Source organism: Podarcis gaigeae (genome assembly GCF_964106915.1).
Source record: "Podarcis gaigeae genome assembly, chromosome: 6".
Lineage (NCBI taxonomy): Eukaryota > Metazoa > Chordata > Lepidosauria > Squamata > Lacertidae > Podarcis > Podarcis gaigeae.
The window spans coordinates 31,747,949-31,767,174 of NC_139682.1; the positions used below are offsets into that span (position 1 = coordinate 31,747,949).

At 42.3% G+C, this 19,226-nt stretch overlaps 1 protein-coding gene across 1 annotated transcript; it reads right to left on the reverse strand.

Moving 5' to 3' along the window:
- Positions 1-204: 204 nt before the first annotated feature.
- On the reverse strand, positions 205-9,940 carry LOC310847791 (tubulin alpha-1C chain-like). Its single transcript, XM_083745885.1, has 5 exons — positions 9,780-9,940; positions 4,932-5,154; positions 3,770-3,918; positions 1,788-2,468; positions 205-721 (listed from the first exon to the last, which is right to left on the reverse strand). The coding sequence occupies exons 1-5, from the start codon at positions 9,780-9,782 to the stop codon at positions 428-430; spliced, it is 1,350 nt and encodes a 449-aa protein (XP_083602011.1). The 5' UTR covers positions 9,783-9,940; the 3' UTR covers positions 205-427.
- Positions 9,941-19,226: the final 9,286 nt, after the last annotated feature.

Below are 19,226 nucleotides of genomic sequence, written 5' to 3' on the forward strand. Positions count from 1 at the left end.
TTTCAAGCACGTTTGAAAACAGCTTGGCTTTTTGTTTGTTAACAACTACTTGCTAGTGCAGGAGCAAGCAAATTGACCACTGAAGTTTGTTAGTGGCTAAGCCACCAACGTAACCCAACTTCTTCCCAAAGATCTATCTCCTCTCCCTAAAATCTGCCTGCTTCAAGTGTTTAGGGCATGCAGCAATGAGACAAGTACTCCATGTTAGTAAATAGCAAGATGGTTTTATTTCTTTGCATCCAGCTGGATGCTTTAATGCTTACATCATCATCATCAACTGGCAAGATACCTCAGTTATAAAAGTGTTTATTCCAAGCGCTCTGGCATGGAATGCCAGGTGTTCTGTTTACATTTGAGATTTGCTCCCCATTTACTTTATTACAAAGTAGCAAATGGTAACAGCCATACAACAGACATGCGTGCAAGTCTAATACTCCTCGCCTTCATCGTCACCATCCAAAGAGTCTGTGCCCACTTCTTCATAATCCTTCTCAAGTGCAGCCAGGTCTTCTCGGGCCTCCGAAAACTCCCCTTCCTCCATTCCTTCTCCAACATACCAATGGACAAAAGCACGCTTGGCATACATCAAGTCGAATTTGTGGTCCAGGCGGGCCCAGGCCTCCGCAATGGCTGTGGTGTTGCTGAGCATACAGACTGCACGCTGGACTTTGGCCAAGTCACCACCAGGAACAACCGTTGGAGGCTGGTAATTAATACCCACCTAGAAAACAACCAATAGAAATGCAGACAATGTAAAGTTTCCTATATCACAATACTATCTAATTTGTGTGTATTTGCAAGTCAGAAAGGAGCTGCATCTGTACACAAGCCAGCAAGCTCAAGGTCAAGATCACCCTGCATTAAGAACACTGGGAGTGTAGAACTTCACATTTAAATGTAAGAAATGTCTAGCTATATCCATTTCCCGGGGGTATCCTGATACGTTCCCCACAAAGTAGAATTTGTGTTATGGGGAACCTTTTACCCATTTGCAAAGTGCAGTATGTTGCGCTGTTATTCTTTTTCACAGCTAGCATAGTGGGCAGCTCTTATAACTGACACATGGTTGGGACTTTCAGATACCTATTAGAGCAAAGTGGGGGGGGGGTCCTCTTTTTCCAAAGGCTGCATGTTCTTTCTTGCACCCTTTTCTCCTGACCCAGTGGGAAGGACTGACAAATAGCTCTCGGCAGAAGTCAGAACAGAGAGATTTTCTACCACCTTCCATTTTAGCTTTCCTTTGTTTCCTGCCCACTTCTCTCATGTGGCATCTCTCACGAGGGATGCAGGTTTCCAACTCCTACTTTAGAAGCTGAAACATCATTAGTCATCAACATAATTCTCTTTTCTCTACAGGCCCACGTCATTTTATAATTTTGTTAGGAGCTAGTGCTCCCATTTTAAACTGCCTTCACAAACAGTACATTAATCTACCATGACTAACGTTAGATGGCATTTTTATATTGAAAAGTCCTGATTGTAAATGTTCGAATCAGCTTTAGTTAGTTCATATAAATGGCAAGCTGAGTATTGACTGAGTATTTCCAACCTCCTTCATGTAGGTTCTGCAAAAGCATGAAATGGTAGATGCCCTTCCACCAAGGTTGTGATCAACCATCCAGTTCAGGGGGTGGCTGCATGCCTTTAGGTCATCTTACAACTGAAATACAGTTAATTAAGCCTGCCTACACCATGTGTAAAATTATATACTTGAGATGTGCTTATTCAACCACCTATAAATCTTGACATGAAACAAGACCATTTTGAATGCAATCGTCAGTGCTTACCTTAAAACCAGTAGGACACCAGTCAACAAATTGAATGGTACGCTTCGTTTTGATAGCGGCAATAGCAACATTGACATCCTTGGGGACAACATCTCCACGATACAGCATGCAACAAGCCATGTACTTGCCATGACGGGGATCACATTTCACCATCTGGTTGGATGGCTCAAAGCAGGCATTGGTGATCTCAGAGACAGAGAGCTGCTCATGGTAGGCCTTCTCTGCTGAGATAATGGGGGAATAGGTTACCAGAGGGAAGTGGATCCTGGGGTAAGGCACCAGGTTTGTCTGGAACTCTGTCAGATCCACATTTAAGGCACCATCAAATCTGAGAGAGGCGGTGATTGAGGAAACAATCTGACCAATGAGGCGGTTGAGGTTAGTGTAGGTTGGGCGTTCGATGTCCAGATTCCTACGACAAATGTCATAGATTGCTTCGTTATCAACCATGAAGGCACAGTCAGAATGTTCGAGGGTGGTGTGGGTTGTCAGGATGGAGTTATACGGCTCGACAACAGCAGTTGAAACTTGGGGAGCTGGGTATATGGCAAATTCCAATTTTGATTTCTTTCCATAGTCGACTGAGAGGCGTTCCATCAGCAGAGAAGTGAATCCCGACCCAGTGCCACCTCCAAAGCTGTGGAAGATCAGGAATCCTTGCAAGCCAGTACACTGGTCAGCCTGGGGAGGGGGGAAAGGACATTATAGCAGGCTAGTAATCCTAACATTTGAGAATGGGTTTTGCCCATTCACTTTTATACCTTCTTGTGTACTATTCTGCCCAGCAACAAAAAGTTTATTTATCGTTCAACTCAACCACTAAGCAAGTAAGAAAAAAGCAGAGACCAAATGTAGAACTCATCAGCAGGAACTGTGAGCAGTTCCCACACCAACCAAACAGATCTGCCAGTCGGAGGTAGATATTTCTTATTACATAGAGGTCACAAGAAAATTCTGCAAGTTCATTGACTGAGCAGGCCATATGTAGTTTTATTTATTTAGTGTATTTCAGTCACCCAATAACTTACATTCTTTGGGCAATCACAGCCGAAAAATATTTTTTAAACTCACAAAATACACACCCACACACACACCCACACACCCGCTTCAGTTCTCTAACCCAATACCATTTTATACATAAAAATTGAGAAAGCGAAAATCTATACCAGACCAACAAAGATTGCAATCTAAATATTTTAGAGTAAGAAATCCATAGCCCCCAGAATTCTCTTGCTGTATTTAGCTATAGCCTCATTCCTCTGACTCAATTCTAAAACCATGAGAGATGAGACCAAATCCATAACAAATGGCAGAAACCAATGTAAAACATTGCATTAGTCCTTACATGGACCTCCTAGACAAAGAGGTTGTACAGTGGCTAGGGAAGGAAGAGGGTATGTTTGCTCAAAACATAGGCAAACTAAGGCCCAGGGACCGGATATGGCCCAATCGCCTTCTATATCTGGCCTGCTGATTTAGTGTGTTTTTACATGAATAGAATGTGTCCTTTTATTTAAAATATATCTCTGGGTTATTTCTGGGGCCTGCCTGGTGTTTTTACATGAGTAGAATGTGTACTTTTGTTTAAAATGCACCTCTGGGTTATTGGTGGGGCATAGGAATTTGTTCATGTCCCCCCCCCCAAATATAGTCCGCCCCCCATAAGGTCTGAGGGAAAGTGGACCGGCCACCTGCTGAAAAAGTTTGCTGACCCCTGGTAACCACACCAGACATGTCACTTCAGGACTGCCACATGGTTCTAACCAGAGTAAAAAATACATGAAGCAACAGTCCGTGTTCTAGTAACATCAAAAGTTAAATACCCCCCCCAAGAAATTAAATGGAGGTACAAAAGAGGTCGAGGATATTTACATTTTGACAGGCACAGATTGACAAGTGAACACTGAACATTCAGAATTAATTTTTAAACAGGGCAAAATGTTTCAATGCAAGTTTGACTGTGCAAAAGCAACAGAACTTACCAGTTTCCTGACGCGCTCCAGTACGAGATCAATTATTTCTTTGCCTACAGTGTAGTGACCTCTTGCATAATTATTAGCAGCATCTTCCTTGCCAGAAATCAGCTGTTCTGGGTGAAAGAGCTGTTTATATGTCCCAGTCCGCACTTCGTCTGAAAACAAAACCACAAGTTATTGCACAATATAAGTGAAACAAATAAAATTTACAATTTTGCTTGTGCTTGAAGCACCCTAAGTAGTTTTGCAGGTTTATAGAACTTGAAGAGAACTTTTTTTTCTACTGACAGGCACTGCTAGTGATTGCCTAGAACAGGTTTTGTTAGTACAAGAACAACTGATTTTTAAACAGTATAGTATAAAAGTATAAACAGCTGGCAACAGTATCCAGTATGTGGGTTAAAATGTTTTTCCAGCTACAATTTCCACAGGGTAGCCATGCTAGTCTGTTGCAGCAGAGTGCAACAAAGAGTCTTGAAACACCTTAAAGCAGGCATGGCCAAAATTGGCCCTCCAGATGTTTTGGGAATACAATTCCCATCATCCCTGACCACTGGTCCTGTTAGCTAAGGATGATGGGAGTTGTAGTCCTAAAACATCTGGGGAGCCAAGATTGGCTATGTCTGCCTTAAAGATTAGTAAGTATGTTAAGTGTTTTACCCGTTAGTTACACTCAGAGTAAATCCACTGAAATAAATGGGCATGACATAGTCCAGTAATGTAAATTGGTCTACTCTGAGTAATAATTACTTGGATATAACCTTTCACCACAAGAATTATCCTGTCCCCCCATCTGTAAACACTTTCTTGTAAAAACTGAGGCAAAAGTCCTGCAATCCAGTATTTCACATACCAAGCATTACAGATATTCATAAGTGACATCTTAACCCAGGCTTCACTTCCATCCAAGTCACAGCAAAGTACTACCTAATTTCTCAAGGATTACTGTATCTAAACTTAAATAATGATAAATATGTTAACCACATGTTTAGAAATACTATGCCTTGCTCTGGCTATGTCTACAGTTAAGGTCATGCAATGTGTTTTATACAGAATCTAAATTACAACAGGGAAAAACTGAATCCTCACGTTCCAGACTTTTCATTATACAACTGTCCCACATTCCATCTCACATCCATTCCAACCACACAGGCTGTATTTACTTTACCTATCACTGCTGGCTCCAAATCCACAAACACAGCACGAGGGACATGTTTTCCTGCACCAGTTTCACTGAAGAAGGTGTTGAATGAGTCATCTCCACCACCAATTGTTTTGTCACTTGGCATGGTGCCATTAGGCTGGATCCCATGCTCCAAGCAGTAGAGCTCCCAGCATCCATTGCCGATTTGCACACCAGCTTGGCCAACGTGAATTGAGATGCACTCACGCTGTGGAGGGAGACAGACAGAAAAGGTTAATGCCCAGTTTCCTCCTCCTCTGTTCTTTACTGAAACGCAAACTGCCACCAAACCCATTAAAAGGGGAATATACACTGAAAGAGAAGCTGCCAAGCACAATTCAATTTACAGTTACCAATGTCCTGTGGGATAAAAAAGGAGGATTCAATAGTCTCTGTGTCCCATAATTGCCAACCCTAGCCACTACTGAAATAGTACTGATAGCAGATGGCCCACCATTGATTGCATATACAATATATGAATTACTCAGTTGAAAACAAATAAGCCCATCTAATTTAGGTTGAAAACTCAGCTTGCCAATAACCACCTCTCTAGCTGACGCGGGTGGCGCTGTGGGTTAAACCACAGAGCCTAGGACTTGCCGATCAGAAGGTTGGCGGTTTGAATCCCCACAACGGGGTGAGCTCCCGTTGCTCGGTCCCTGCTCCTGCCAACCTAGCAGTTCAAAAGCACGTCAAAGTGCAAGTAGATAAATAGGTACCGCTCTGGCGGGAAGGTAAACGGCGTTTCCGTGCACTGCTCTGGTTTGCCAGAAGCGGCTTAGTCATGCTGGCCACATGACCCAGAAGCTGTACACCGGCTCCCTCGGCCAATAAAGTGAGATGAGCACCGCAACCCCAGAGTTGGTCACGACTGGACCTAATGGACTGGACCCTTTACCTTTAGCTGCTGTACAACTCAGTCGGTAAATCATGAGATTCTTAATCTCAGGGTTGTGGGTTCAAACAATGGCGTAGCGTGGGTTGTCAGCACCCGGGGCAAGGCAAGTAATTTGCGCCCCCTAACCCCCAGATGTTGCGCCCGGCCCCCCACTGCACTCCCCACGCAATGCCACTGGGTTCAAGCCCCACGTTGGGCAAAAGATTCCTACATTGCAGGGGGTTGGACTAGGTGAGCCTCATGTTTTCTTCCAACTGTACAATTAATTTTGAATTTATATACCGTTCTATACCCAGAGGTCTCAGGGTGGTTCACAGAAAAGATCACAATGTATATAAAATAAAAATAATAACCCAGTAACACTCCCCACCCCAAAGAGCCACATTTTAAAAGGGTATAGGATGTCTACTGCTCAAATTATTTCCCAGTTACTATCTTGCCCAAGGAGGAAGTAGAAAAGGTCCTTGGCCATCTAGAATCCCTGGCAGCTCTGCTTTTCTAGAACCAATCAAGAGAAAAATATTAGAAACACAAGATGCTTGAGCTTTGTAATTAGATTCTCATATACATTTCTATAATGCACTGTGTACAGCATTAAAAATTATTTATTATGAGTCACCCAGGGAGTCTTGACTAAAGAACAGTATACAAATATGCCAAGTAAAGCACAGATTAGTCCATTTAAAGAAAAAATTAGTCTTTTCCCAAGGGAGTTGTCATCAGTTTGGATTGTGATGTTCATGTGCAAATATCAAGCCAGATGGTGATATGTTGCCATACAGAAATTATGTTTCAATTGGGCTAACACAAGTCCTAAATCTACCCTAGTTAAGGTTTTCCCCATTCCAGTTACTGTTTTTTTCAAGGTCCTCCCCCCAATGTAATTTAAATATTCATCTCTCATACTACTTGTTGACTGATGCTTTTTCTTGGTTTATTGATTTTTAATGCAAAAAAGAAGTTAAGCTTGTCCCCAAAGTATTCTTTATCTAGAAATAATGATGAAGCTAACTCAATCAGCAAGCAAGCTATTAATTAGCTGTCCTAATTTGTTAACTTTACTCTCTTGTGTCTCAAAGCTCAGGTGATGCTCTCTTGTAAGACCTATTTTGAGATATCCCTCCAGTTCTTACATTTAGATATTTCTCTCATCAATTATCCATACTAGGTAATTTTCTTCTACCACAGGATAATGATCTAAATTATACAGCTCACAACGGTATTTCAGTTTTAGCTTAAGCAGCAGTTAATAACTTAATTGTATATATATTTAATGTTAGTAAGTGCCTTAAATCTCATTCTGCTCTTTCCCCATAAAAACTTGTCTCCCCTTTCAGAAGGTCTCTTTCTTTCCACCTTCCACATTGCTGACACCTTATTAGTGGTTTCTGGATAAATAGCCAAGGATATAGTGCATGAGGTTTAATGCCCCCACCATCTTTCAAGCTGAGTATTTGCTTAGTGTGAAAAGTGCCACAGGATTCTCACTTCATTTCTGCAGCAAGCTGGGAGGCACAGAACAGGAACATCCAGTCCTTGGCTTGCCAACACTGAGAATACAGCCTCATAGCTGATTCATGTTCCTGCTATCTGCCTTTCATCTCTTAAGCAGTGCACTTCATAGGACACCCATCGAGAGTGGTGGCGGCTTACTGGGCAATCCAGCAATATTGTCAGGATTTGCAGCTACAACAAAAAATCTGGAGATTTAGTTCTTAGACATCTGTGCACATTCAAGGGTTGTACCCAACTTAAGTTTTTATGTGAGTGGAACTAACATTGGTTTACAACCCCAAGTTTTTACTGCACACCCCCAAAGCCAGGGACAACTGTCGATGGAACGCAGGCACACCTCAGCTAAGGCAGAATGAAAAATATGAAGCACAGACAGAAAGATGCTCTAATCAAAGTAAGGGAAATAGGTCCACAGCTAGCTGGCAGTGGCTGTAGCTATAGTGGAAACCTGCAAACATTAGTTCAGTCGAAATATCATACACGGGAGTTAAATCCTATCAAAACTGCAACCCTGAGTGTGTGTGCTCGTGTATGAAGCTTACTGGCTTCATAATGGAATAAACTCTGCAGATAAAATCTTCAGTTGTTGATTAGAGTTTCCTTTGCCTAAGGAATCATGAGGAGGAATGATCAATAATTTCTGCTACCTGTTACAGTGCTCCCTGCTATTTCATGTCTGCAGGGGGGGGGAAATCACATCCCTTCTTGCAGTTATTTAACTGGCATAATCGGAATTGTTTGCAAGTCACTCTTGAGGCAAGACATTTGTAATATAAAATTCAACTAAGGCCATAATTTTGATGGACAGAGTACAGCACTTTAGCCAGATGTTAAGAAATGCCCTCTAAGACAGAATTCAGGTCTCTGTAGTCATTTCAAGATTTCGTGTCTATCACCATCACAGCAATGTTTATCTTGCCTTTTGGGGTTTTTTGGTGTGTGTTCACAAAGTTGTACTTTGAGAACTCACTAGAAAAAAAGGATGGAATGTAACAGGAAACCCCTGGGGCCAATTTTGAAAGAATGAAGTGTATATTTGTGCATGTGTGTACGTGTACACACACACACACACACACACACACACACAGCACAGTCAGTTTGACAGGACAGAGCAATTCACATTAAGGGATAACACAAAATAGCAATGTGAACTTTGGGCTAAAAATCGAAGAGACAGGCTTAAAAACAACCCTAAAACCCCAGGATGTTGAAATACCAGGGAAGGGAAGGACTGAGAGAGGCAGCCATCTTCTTTAAAAACTTCCCACCATTTTGCAGCAATGCTGCTTTATAAACTTGTAAAAAGGGGAGTGCAGTGAGTGGCCAACACAGCATCAAACTAGTTCTGATACCCAATAAAGCTTCCAGCATTCTTTAAAAAACCACAAAAAAACCACTACCTGGTCAAAAATAACCAATTAAGTCTTGAAGGACTTAAAACGGAGGCAAGCAGGACAGAGGGTGGTGGATCAAAAACTCTCGCCCCTGCTGCCCCTCCTTCCCATTCCAGACAAAGGAAGGGGGCTCGGAGATGTCAGCTCGAAGTCTCCCAGACAAATGAGTCATGCCCAAGCCATTTTAAGTCTCAGCTTCCTTTTTTTGTGTCCTTTGATTTGATTTGAGGGCATGTAGGCATCTCTTGCATATCCCCAAATGCATGTCTAGGCCCAGAGACGATTAAGACTGAGAATCTCAGCAGCAGAGGTTTCAAGAGGAGCTGGCAGAAAGGACAAGCGGGGCAACTCGAGGTTGAGGCAAAACGAGACAGTGAATCGGGGAAAGAGTCCAAGTGCAGCAGCAGCAGCAGCTGTTGGCTGGTCTCCCACGCGAGGACTTTGGACACTGACCTTTTGCAAAAACCCGAAGCTCACCCCCCCCCCCGCAACTCTGCCTACACCAGCTGGGCGCGCGACTCGGGCGGGGAACCAGGAAACGAAGAAGGGCCCGATCCTGCTTTACTAGCTTCACAGAGGCCACCCTGAGGGAAACCTGTGGGCCTTCGGCGATCGAGGGGACCCCCACCCGCTCTGAACAGTCCTGCATCTCTGTTGTAGCTGCTTTCTATAGACGGCATGGGCTGCGGTCTACTCAGAAGTAAGTCCCGCTGCATTAAACAGGGCTTGCTCCTATGTAAGCGGGGATAGGATCGTTGTCTTAGCAAAGACTTTCCGCTGTTAAATGCGCATTACGCACACATCTACAACCCTCTTTCCCGCCCCGAAGGACACGGAGAAGCCCTTCGACGTCCCCACTCGCCCCAACGTCGCTAGCGCGGCACAGAAAACGGAAAGGAAGATGTTGGAAAGCCCGACGGCATGGCATTACGTAAGGCAAAAAACCACATAACGCGCGCCTTTATTAATAGGCAGATAGGGGGAGAGGCAGGAACCGGAGGGAAGAAAAAACCAAGCAACCCTCACCATGTCTCCGACAGGCTACGAGGAGTCTGTGAGGTTGTCGGTGCTCTGGCTTCAGCAGACGCGCTACGGGTCTGATCAGCACCACGAAACAGCTGCTCTGAGGACCGGGCATCCCTTATATAAGGGGCTCCAAAGGAGCGCTTCTCTACTCGCAGCCGATTGGACAGCGCCAGAGTCCCCCTTGCCCCGCCCCACGCGCCCCATTGAATAGGGAGCCAAAGGGAGACGCCCCCGGCCCGCCGCCATTGGGCAGCGGATATGAATTTGCCCATTCGCGGACAGCCATAGGATAATTCGTAAGGAGGCAAAACTGGGAGACGAGTTCCCGCCAAACCAGAAATGATCGGGATAGGAGCGAATCCCCCAAGCTCTCTCTCTCTCTCGTGCTATTTCCACCACAGGCAGAACCTGCTTCTGTGTCAGGTTCATATACCTGGGCTTGACTGCGGCCTTGCGGGGTCCAGCACAAGGCGTTGCTTCCCTGATTTTGGAAAATTTCCATGTGCGTCGTCCCCCGGAGGCTGGGGGTTGGTCAGTTGTTTCTGGACGTGTCCCTTGAGCAGGCAAACCTTCCGCCCACCTTGTGCCGAACCGCTTGCCGGAGAACCTGTGCTCCTCTTTTGGCTGCGCTTTTCTGCACAACTTGGCGAAGAATGAAAGCCGGCGGGAGGTGGGTTGGACGTGAATCCGACGGGTGCCAAGAGATGCACTGATCGATTCATTCCCGACACACTTCGAACCATCGATGCTATTGGGAAACAAATCCACTTTAAATTAGGTTGAACCCAGCGCTCTATATGGTTGTGATGAACTTCTCCAAGAGTTGCCAGGTTTGGGTCCCTTTTGGGAGGAGGTTACTAGAGGCTCACTGGCACTTTGTAACATTTGCATTTGGGGACAAATTTGCCGGCTGCCCAGTTTAAACACTCCAGCAGGCACACAAAGGCCGCTGCTCTCGTGTGAGGTCTCCAAGAATGAGAGCAGGGTGGGTGGCTTAACTCTATATCAGCGATCATTAGGAAAGAGATAAAAAACTGCCCTTGATGGAAATCTATGGTAGAGCCATACTGCATATAGTTCCCATTGCTGTATTTCAAAAAGAAGTTTGCAGAGTTGAAGGAAGGGATAACCAATATGATCAGGGAACTGGAGTAAATACCCTAACACAATTTTGAGCTTTTTTTTAGGTTGGGAGAAAAGAAGAGTAAGGTGTGTGTGTGTTGGGGGTGTATATGATAAAAGTGTATAAATGGATGCACAGTGTAGAGAAAGTGGATAGAGGGAAATCTCTCCCCACCCCTGCCAGCCCCATACTAGAAGCTTGAATTGTGGAAGATTCGGGACAGAGAAGAGGGGCTACTTTTTCCGCACAATACTAAACCATGGAATTTAGCTACCACAACTATGGTGATGGCAACCAGCTTAGAGAACTTTAAAAAAGAATTGGACAACTCAACAAGAGAATAAAGCTGCCATTGGCTACTAGTCATGGTGGCTGTGTAGCATTTCTCCCTCTAGAATCTGAGGCTTCCTGCTTTTCAGTGTCATTCACTGGGGAGCCCAAGCAGAAGATAAAGATTGTGCTTTTGCCCTGCTTGTGGGTTTCCTCTGGGCATCTGTGGGAAACAAGATGCTGAACTAGAAGATATTTACTCTGATTTAGCTGGGCTCTTGCATGAAATATCAGGCAGAGCTCCCACTCTGTTAATAATTGTGTAGGGAATTCAGCAGGTTGGGCTTGTCATGCAAGTTACACATGCCAAAATTCTCTCTCCTACATAACTATTAAAGGTGTTGGAGTCTTGTCCACTCTTTCATCTAGTAAGACAGGTGTGGGGAACCTTCAGCCTCCCAGATGTTCCTAAGCTACGATTTCCATGAGCCCCAGCTAGCACAGCAAAAGCCCAGGGATGATGGAAATTGTAGTTCAGTGGCATCTCGAGGGTCAAAGGTTCCCTACACTTGTAGCAGGGAGGCAGGTGTAGCATCCTAAAATATTGCTAAAGCCAAAGCTGAGTTCTCTGTATATTTCTCTGTTTTTCTCAAACTGCAGTGTATGTTTACACATGGATTAACACATCCTTAGCTAGCACCTTCTCTGATAGTTGTCCAAATCAACAATCAGTTGGCTAATTATTTATTAGTTCCCATGCCAACACATTACCAGCACTCTTGTCAAGTCTACTTATTGCCTCAGGGCAACACAGACAGCTGACAGAAATCTGATAGAAAACAGATACAATATAACTGATGTTGTGCCAATATGTTACATACTGTGAATTGTCATTCCAAACACACTTACTAACTAGTAAGTCCCATTGAGTTTGGGGGTACATACCTGTCAAAGTAAACATGTATAGGATTATGCTGATAGTTCACTAATCATAGATAAACTATTATTTCCAGGAATGATAATAAGAGAATGGATTTTTTGGTAGTAGCTCCCTGTTACCATTTAGTAAAATCCTGTGATATGTAAATATTAGTTAGGGTAGTTATGTTTTATTATTTACTTTGGATAAATTGAGGTTCATTGGCAGCAGCAGGAGAGGTCTGGGTAGATCAAGGGCTCTTGGGAATTGAGTGTCTCATGAAATAGCTGCCAGCTTCTGGAGATTTACAGCCCCTTATCTCGAGGCTGGTACCCAAGTTTCTAGGACACCCACCTATTCCTAACTAGTAACATATTGCAGCTGGGCCTGTTCTAGGTTTTTACCTCCTGACTAATTCTGGAATGGGCATGTCTGTATTAGCACAGGGCCACCCATCCCATCCACCCAGGTCTCAGTTAAATATACCAAATCTGCCCCTTCATCCACAATCAAATCATGGATACTTGATGTTTTTTTCTGGACAGACCTGGCATTTAGCAACAATACCACCAGTTTCTGCACCATGGTTATGGAGGAGCCATAATCACTGTAAATGATAACAGCAGTATTTAAATATCATTTTTCAATTATATTTAGCACTCCACATACATGATCTCAAAAATCCTCCTTACAATAACCATCTTTAGGGAGATCAGAATTATTATCCCTTATACTGCAGAAGGGATTTGTACAAGAGGCTAAGATAATAATAGATTGTTCTAGATAGCCTAATGAGGTCGCAGCAGAATTTGAATGCAAGACTTCCGAAGACTCTGTTCTTGATTGTTTTTGTGTGTGTGTGAGCAAGCCTCTTTCTCGTTTAAAGCAGCACAGCAAATGTAACCTGGTTTGTCCTTGGCCTTTTCCCAGTAGGAGACTCTTACTATAGAGAATTTAATTATTGCTTCATGGTTTCTGGAAGGAAGGAACCTGACCAGGAATTAACATGGTATGTGTGTGTGCAAGGGGAACGTGGGTTGGTATTGGCAAGAGAAACACAGGAGGAGTATTTACAGCTCTGGGAGTTGCCTGCCTGCTGTAATTGCTGTATGTGACTTACTTATTAACCAGTCAGACAGGCCAGGCAAGAGAGACCAGGGATTATTTTGCATTCTTGAGTGTGTTAGGTAAGGCTGAGGGATTTTTAAACACCCACATAATACATTTCAGTGGTTTTTCCCCTTTGGTTTCAGAGCCATTGGGTGAACAAATAAATCTAATTTTTTGATGGCATCTGGCTACTTTTTTGGCTGTAGATTTTATTTATGAGTCTGCTTGAATCTGTGCATGGTGTTTTAGAAAAATTGGGGTTGGCTTTTGCAACCCAAATTCCAAATGGACTTAGAGCTCTCTAAGTCTATGATTGGTCAGAGAAGAACGGATGGCGGCAAAATCCAGTGAAAGAAGGAATATATTTATTTTTCTGTTGCAACAGAGTCCTCCCCTCAACCCTTTGCAAGGAGATCAGCAACCAAGAACAAAGGTGTGCAAGACCCTTTAAAGACTTTTGAAATTGCCCAACCCCTTAACCAAAGACCACCCCAAAAGCACCATACATACATCACAGAAGGAGGCTGTCCCTAGCAGAAATTTGAGTACATGACTTCTCTCCTGTCTGTCAATACACCCTATAATGTTTTACTGATTGCATTACCTGGACAGCCTGACCATGCTTTTGAGATGGCAAATACTTTAGTTCTTGAATCTAGGTAACAAGCATACCCTATTCATACACAAAATATGCCCTCAAGAGAGGATTTCAAGGATTTGTAAGTGAAAGAACTGTTGGGAAAGATTTCCCCAATACATTTCCTTCTACAGAGGAAATATTTGGTATCATTAGGAAAGCCAAGATGGCTTTTTGGGATTGTTCTGTCTGCTAAAATAAAGTGTAATTTTTCTCAGGGAATATTTTGTGTGTCTGCTATCTATGTGCACCCTAAACGTTAATAGCAATGGTAACTGGTTTTACGCGCAAGTTTGCCACCACATGTGTGAATAACTGATGTGCCTGTTTTGAACTACATGAGCTCCCAATACATGGGTTTGTGTAGTTTGTGTAGAAGATGCAACTGGGAGTAAATATTGGCCAATGAAATACATTTGAATATGTCTTGCTGCAGAATTTCCCAGTCTGGTGCCCTCTGTGTGTTTTAGACGATAACTCCCATCAGCTTCAGCTAGCATAACTGTTTAATTTCTCTTTAGACTTTTGCTATTGCAGACTGGGAGGTTTGAGTTATCTTGATGCTAGACCTGGCTCTCTTCTCACATTCTTGATCAGCCTCTGGTACAGTGGAACCTCGGTTTTCGAATGTAATCTGTTCCAGAAGTCCATTCAACTTCTGAAATGTTTGAAAACTGAGGATCAAAGGGCTGGCAGCAAAAACCATTGAAAAAAATGGAGAAATGTGCCTCAGAAGACATTTGACGACATTTGACTTCTGAGGTGTGTTTGAAAATGGAAGCATTCACTTCTGGGTTTTCGGCATTCAGCAGCCAAGACGTTCGAAAACTGAGGTTTGACTATACTCTGCAATGTGAACTTTACACTTACATTGGGCTATATCCAGCTCAAACTTGAGAAATATCCCATGACAAAAACAGGGCCCCAGGGCACTCTTGGCTGTTTGCAGGACAGTCTTCCTCAATTTAATCATTGCAAGAGTTGATATAATAAACGTGTGATTTATGAGGTGTAAAACAGCAATGCTGGATTGTTATGGGTTTTCTATTAGATCACTATGAGTGGGTTTTCTGCGCATGTGAGTTGCCTTGAAGAAATACCTGACTAGCCTCTTAGATTTGACAAGACAATTGATAGCTATATTAAGATGGTGTGTATCTGTGTTAACTAAGATAGCCCAAGAAAACTAAGTGAGCCTTGGGAAATTTTCTTCCTTTTAGTCAAGGGAAGCATGACAAGGTGTCTCTCTGTGAGAAGAACAGTTGACTGCAGTTTTGAGTGAGACCAGAGTTTTCAGAAAAGCCCAGAGACACAGAACTGCTTAGCTTTTGGACTTTGTGAGCTGGCAGTGTTTTGGAGTGCTAGTTTTCCCCCCCTGGCTGGAGTCCTGAAGTAAGAGCATTGAACTTTGGCTCTCATGTGGAGTGTTTAAGCTATGATTCCATGTGGACATTTCCTCTCTGCATATAAAATATTTATATATCACTATCAAACACCTAATTTTATCTTGTCAGCTGAAAATCAAAGAGTATAGACAGCTTCTCTTTAATTTAAATTTTAATGCATGATTTTATGAGATTTCCACTATATTTAAAAATGAGACTTGCAACCGTACCATATTATTTTGCATACCAAAGACTGCAGAACTTTATTTCTTGTTTAACCTGTTAGGAAGGAATCGGGCCTACGTAATTGCATCATAATATTTCTTAATCCATTCCTTACCAAATGTCTTTTTAGTCTTTCATCCAGTACAAAAACTCCATCAAATGTATTTCAGAAAACCTGCTCTTTTAAATATGTCTTAATCCCTACAACAATGTTAACCATAATTAGGAATGAATTGCAACATTTAGGGTTCAACATACATCACATGACTGCTTTGTTGCAGAAGGAAAGCACAGTTGTTACGTGGATCCACACATTTCAAGCACATTCAATGCAAATTTAAAACACGTTTGCACCTGAAGTTTGCACATTCCCTAATTAATTGGCAATATAATACACTTGAGTGAATATGTGACAAAAATTTTTTTAATAGATTTTTATTAAAATTTTAAAGGTTACATGAGTAATAAAAAAAATAATAACAGCAAAAAACACCCACTTAAACCAAAATAGAAAGCAAAACAATACATAAAAACAAATCCCATCAAAGAAAAAAGGTAAAAAAAGGAAAACAGACAAAAGACAAAAAAGAAAAAAAGGAAAGAATGCATACAATTGAATACGTGATAAAATAGCTTAGCTGTCTGCATGGGCTCTCTGAGTGAAATTGCTGCTCTTTCAGAAGAACATGAGAAAAGCCTGCTGGTTCTGGCTAATGGCACATCCAGGCCAGTGTCTCTGTTCGCACAGTGGCCATCAGGTAGCAAACCTGAACGCAATATCTAAGCCCTGGTTAGGTAAACTAAGGCCTGGGGGTTGGATCTGGCCCAATCGCTTTCTAAATCCGGCCCACGGACGGTCTGGGAATCAGCCTGTTTTTACATTAGTAGAACTTATGCTTTTATTTAAAATGCATCTCTGGTTATTTGTGGAGCATAGGAATTTGTTCATTTCCCCCCTCCAAAATATAGTCCAGCCCCCCACAAGGTCTGAGGGACAGTGGACCGGCCCACAGCTGAAAAAGTTTGCTCACCCCTGGTAACCACACTAAACCTGTCACTTCAGGACTGCCACATGGTTCAGTAACTGGAATTCAGAGGCATACTGCTTCCAACAGTGAAGGTGGCAAGTAGATGTTGTTTGCCTTATCCCGCACGAATTTGCCTAATCCATTTTTTAAGCCATCCAAGCTGGCGGCCATCACTACTTCTTGTGGGAGCGAATTCTATAGTTTAACTATTATCCACACTTAGTTTTTGCCCTTCTCTTTCCAGGCACAGGCCCATGCTTAAAAGCTCAGTGTCCAAGTTGGATTGTCCCCCTACCCCGGAGCTTTCCCCACAGAAATCTGCCCTTTAGTGCTTAATCAGAGCAGACGTCAATTTAGGTTTTCTGTGGATTTTCGCTTGCTCCGATTGAGCTTTAAAGAGTGGGTTTTCACGGGGAAAGATCTAGAGTGGGAAAAGGGTGCTTAGGCACAGAGCTTTAAGGCGCAGTCTGTGCCTCGAAAGCATGGAGGAAAGTTAAGTGTGGATAAATGCTATGTGTGTGTGAAGAAGTACTTTCGTTTGGCTATCCCGAATCTTCCAACATTATGGGATGTCTCCAGGTTCTAATATTACAAGAGGAGGGAGTAAAGCTTTTCTCTCTCCATTCTCTCCAGGCAATGCATAATTATATACTTCCTTCTGCAAGATAGTGATATCTTGCAAAGGGCCTCTTTCTGTTCAACCAGATGTTCTGAGTTTGCAAGAAGAATGATGAGGTGAAATTCTCTGGCGTATATCATAGTGGAGATATGCCTGGGTCTAATTTTTACATATGATTTGCATTTATTGTGCCAAAATGGTGTCTAGTTTCATCAGTGGGTTTTAGGAATCTATGACAGATACAGATATCACTGGTCTGGGAAAATTAATGAGCAGACGCCTAGAATTGATTTCATTGGGACTGAGAGAAGATGGCAGCTGCCAGCAGCGAAAAGACTTTTGGATTGATTTGGCAGAAACACCAGTGTGTGAGGAGATGCTGCAACGGACAGAGGGGAATCACACACATAAAATTCACACAGAAACACATCATTTTACTTCAACTCGCTTGTGGAAACAACTCAGAGGCCATGAAAGAAGGAAAACAACAGGAAGATTTAAAGGAACTATTAGAAATTACTATTAAAAGCAGTAGAGATATGAGATGATCAGAGCCCTGCCAAACTTGAAGCATGGGAAGTCCCAATAAAAAAATTATAATTTGGCAGAATATTTGGATTATTTGATATGTATACGTATAATTTGGAATATTTAATGTGATTTGATTGGATTGTTAAAATGGAAAACTTAATAAAAATGATTTTTAAAAAAAGATAACTGGGGAACACAGGCCTGCAAGCATTCCAATTGGAGAATATACTTTACCAAAGGTGCCATGGATTTTGAAGAAGCATGAGCTCAGGGCAAAAAGGAGAAAGGAGCCAAGAATAAGGCACTTTTGGCAAACCCTCAGCGGAAACCTATGTCCCCACTGTGGAAGGACATGTGGATCCAGAATTGGCCTCCACAGTCACTTACACACTCACTGTTAAGACTGTTTTATTGGAAAACAATCTTATTCGGCTACAAGTGATTGCCAAAGAAAAATGGGCTTTTAAATGTGCTTGTAGGAGGGTTTTTTTATGTTGTCTTTAATTTTTATGTTATAATGTTATGTATTTTGCATTTTCATTTTGTATTTTTATGTTGTGCAGTGGACAGTGTACTTTTTTCTTATCTGATAGCATGATTTAAGTATCCCTTCTAAATTTAATCGTACCAGAAGTTCCCCACATATACCTATTGCTTAACAACTCTTTCTTCTTCTTCTTCTTCTTCTTCTTCTTCTTCTTCTTCTTCTTCTTCTTCTTCTTCTTCTTCTTCTTCAAATTCAGTATTGTAATAGGTGGCTGTCAAAGGAGACAGCCCAGGAGTTAACATGTTCTTGGATTTCTGCCAGTTCACAAATAGAGCGCTAGTACACAAATAGATCTCTGTCTCTAGGGGTAGAATTTAATAGTTAATAAAAGTTTTTGATTGCAATACCATAATGCATGCTTTAAATTTGCTCTTATGCCTTGCTGCTCCAAGGTCAATAAGGAACTTTCTCATGGTATTTGGCGTTAACATGCAACTTGGAAGCTTAACTGAAACACTGTTGAAGAAGCACACTTTACACTGAGACTCTTGAGTTTTGAATATAAGAAAGCTAGGCTTTTTAAAGGAAACACATTCTTGATAGGAAAGATCCTAGTTCTCACTCAGTTGGAGATACATAGAGCTATGTTTGCTCACCGATGTCTGCTGGAGAGACTCATGAAGATGTCTCATCTCCCAGGATGAGCACAAAGAAAAGGAAGTAGGAAATGAGGCCAGGGGCTCTGAGAGTATCAGTATAATACTGAATAAATAGATCAGCAAAAGGAAGACTGGAGGTTCCTCCCTATTTACCCTTCCCATGCCAGTCTACAAAGCAAGATGAGTTGCATCCCAATGCCTCTCTCAGACAAAACTTTTAAATGGGCTAGCATGGCTACTTTATAATTCCACTTTAAGCCGGGGTCAGTGGGGCTTCGTTTTAGGCACTTAGGACTGTAGCCTGTCATAAATGGATGTATATGCAATGGTTCATGAGCATATAAAAAGTATTGATTAAAAATATGATAAACATTGTTTTAAAGGAAAGCTGCTTGATATTTGATATTCCTTTTTGTTGTTGTTGTTAAAGAAGAAGTCCCCAGTCTAGCAAATG

Coding starts and splice junctions, on each gene's coding strand:
- LOC310847791 (XM_083745885.1), bottom strand. Junction 2,469..3,769: donor TGGAGCGCGTCAGGAAACTG/GTAAGTTCTGTT, acceptor CCCCCTCCCCAG/GCTGACCAGTGTACTGGCTT. Junction 722..1,787: donor GGTGTCCTACTGGTTTTAAG/GTAAGCACTGAC, acceptor GTTGTTTTCTAG/GTGGGTATTAATTACCAGCC.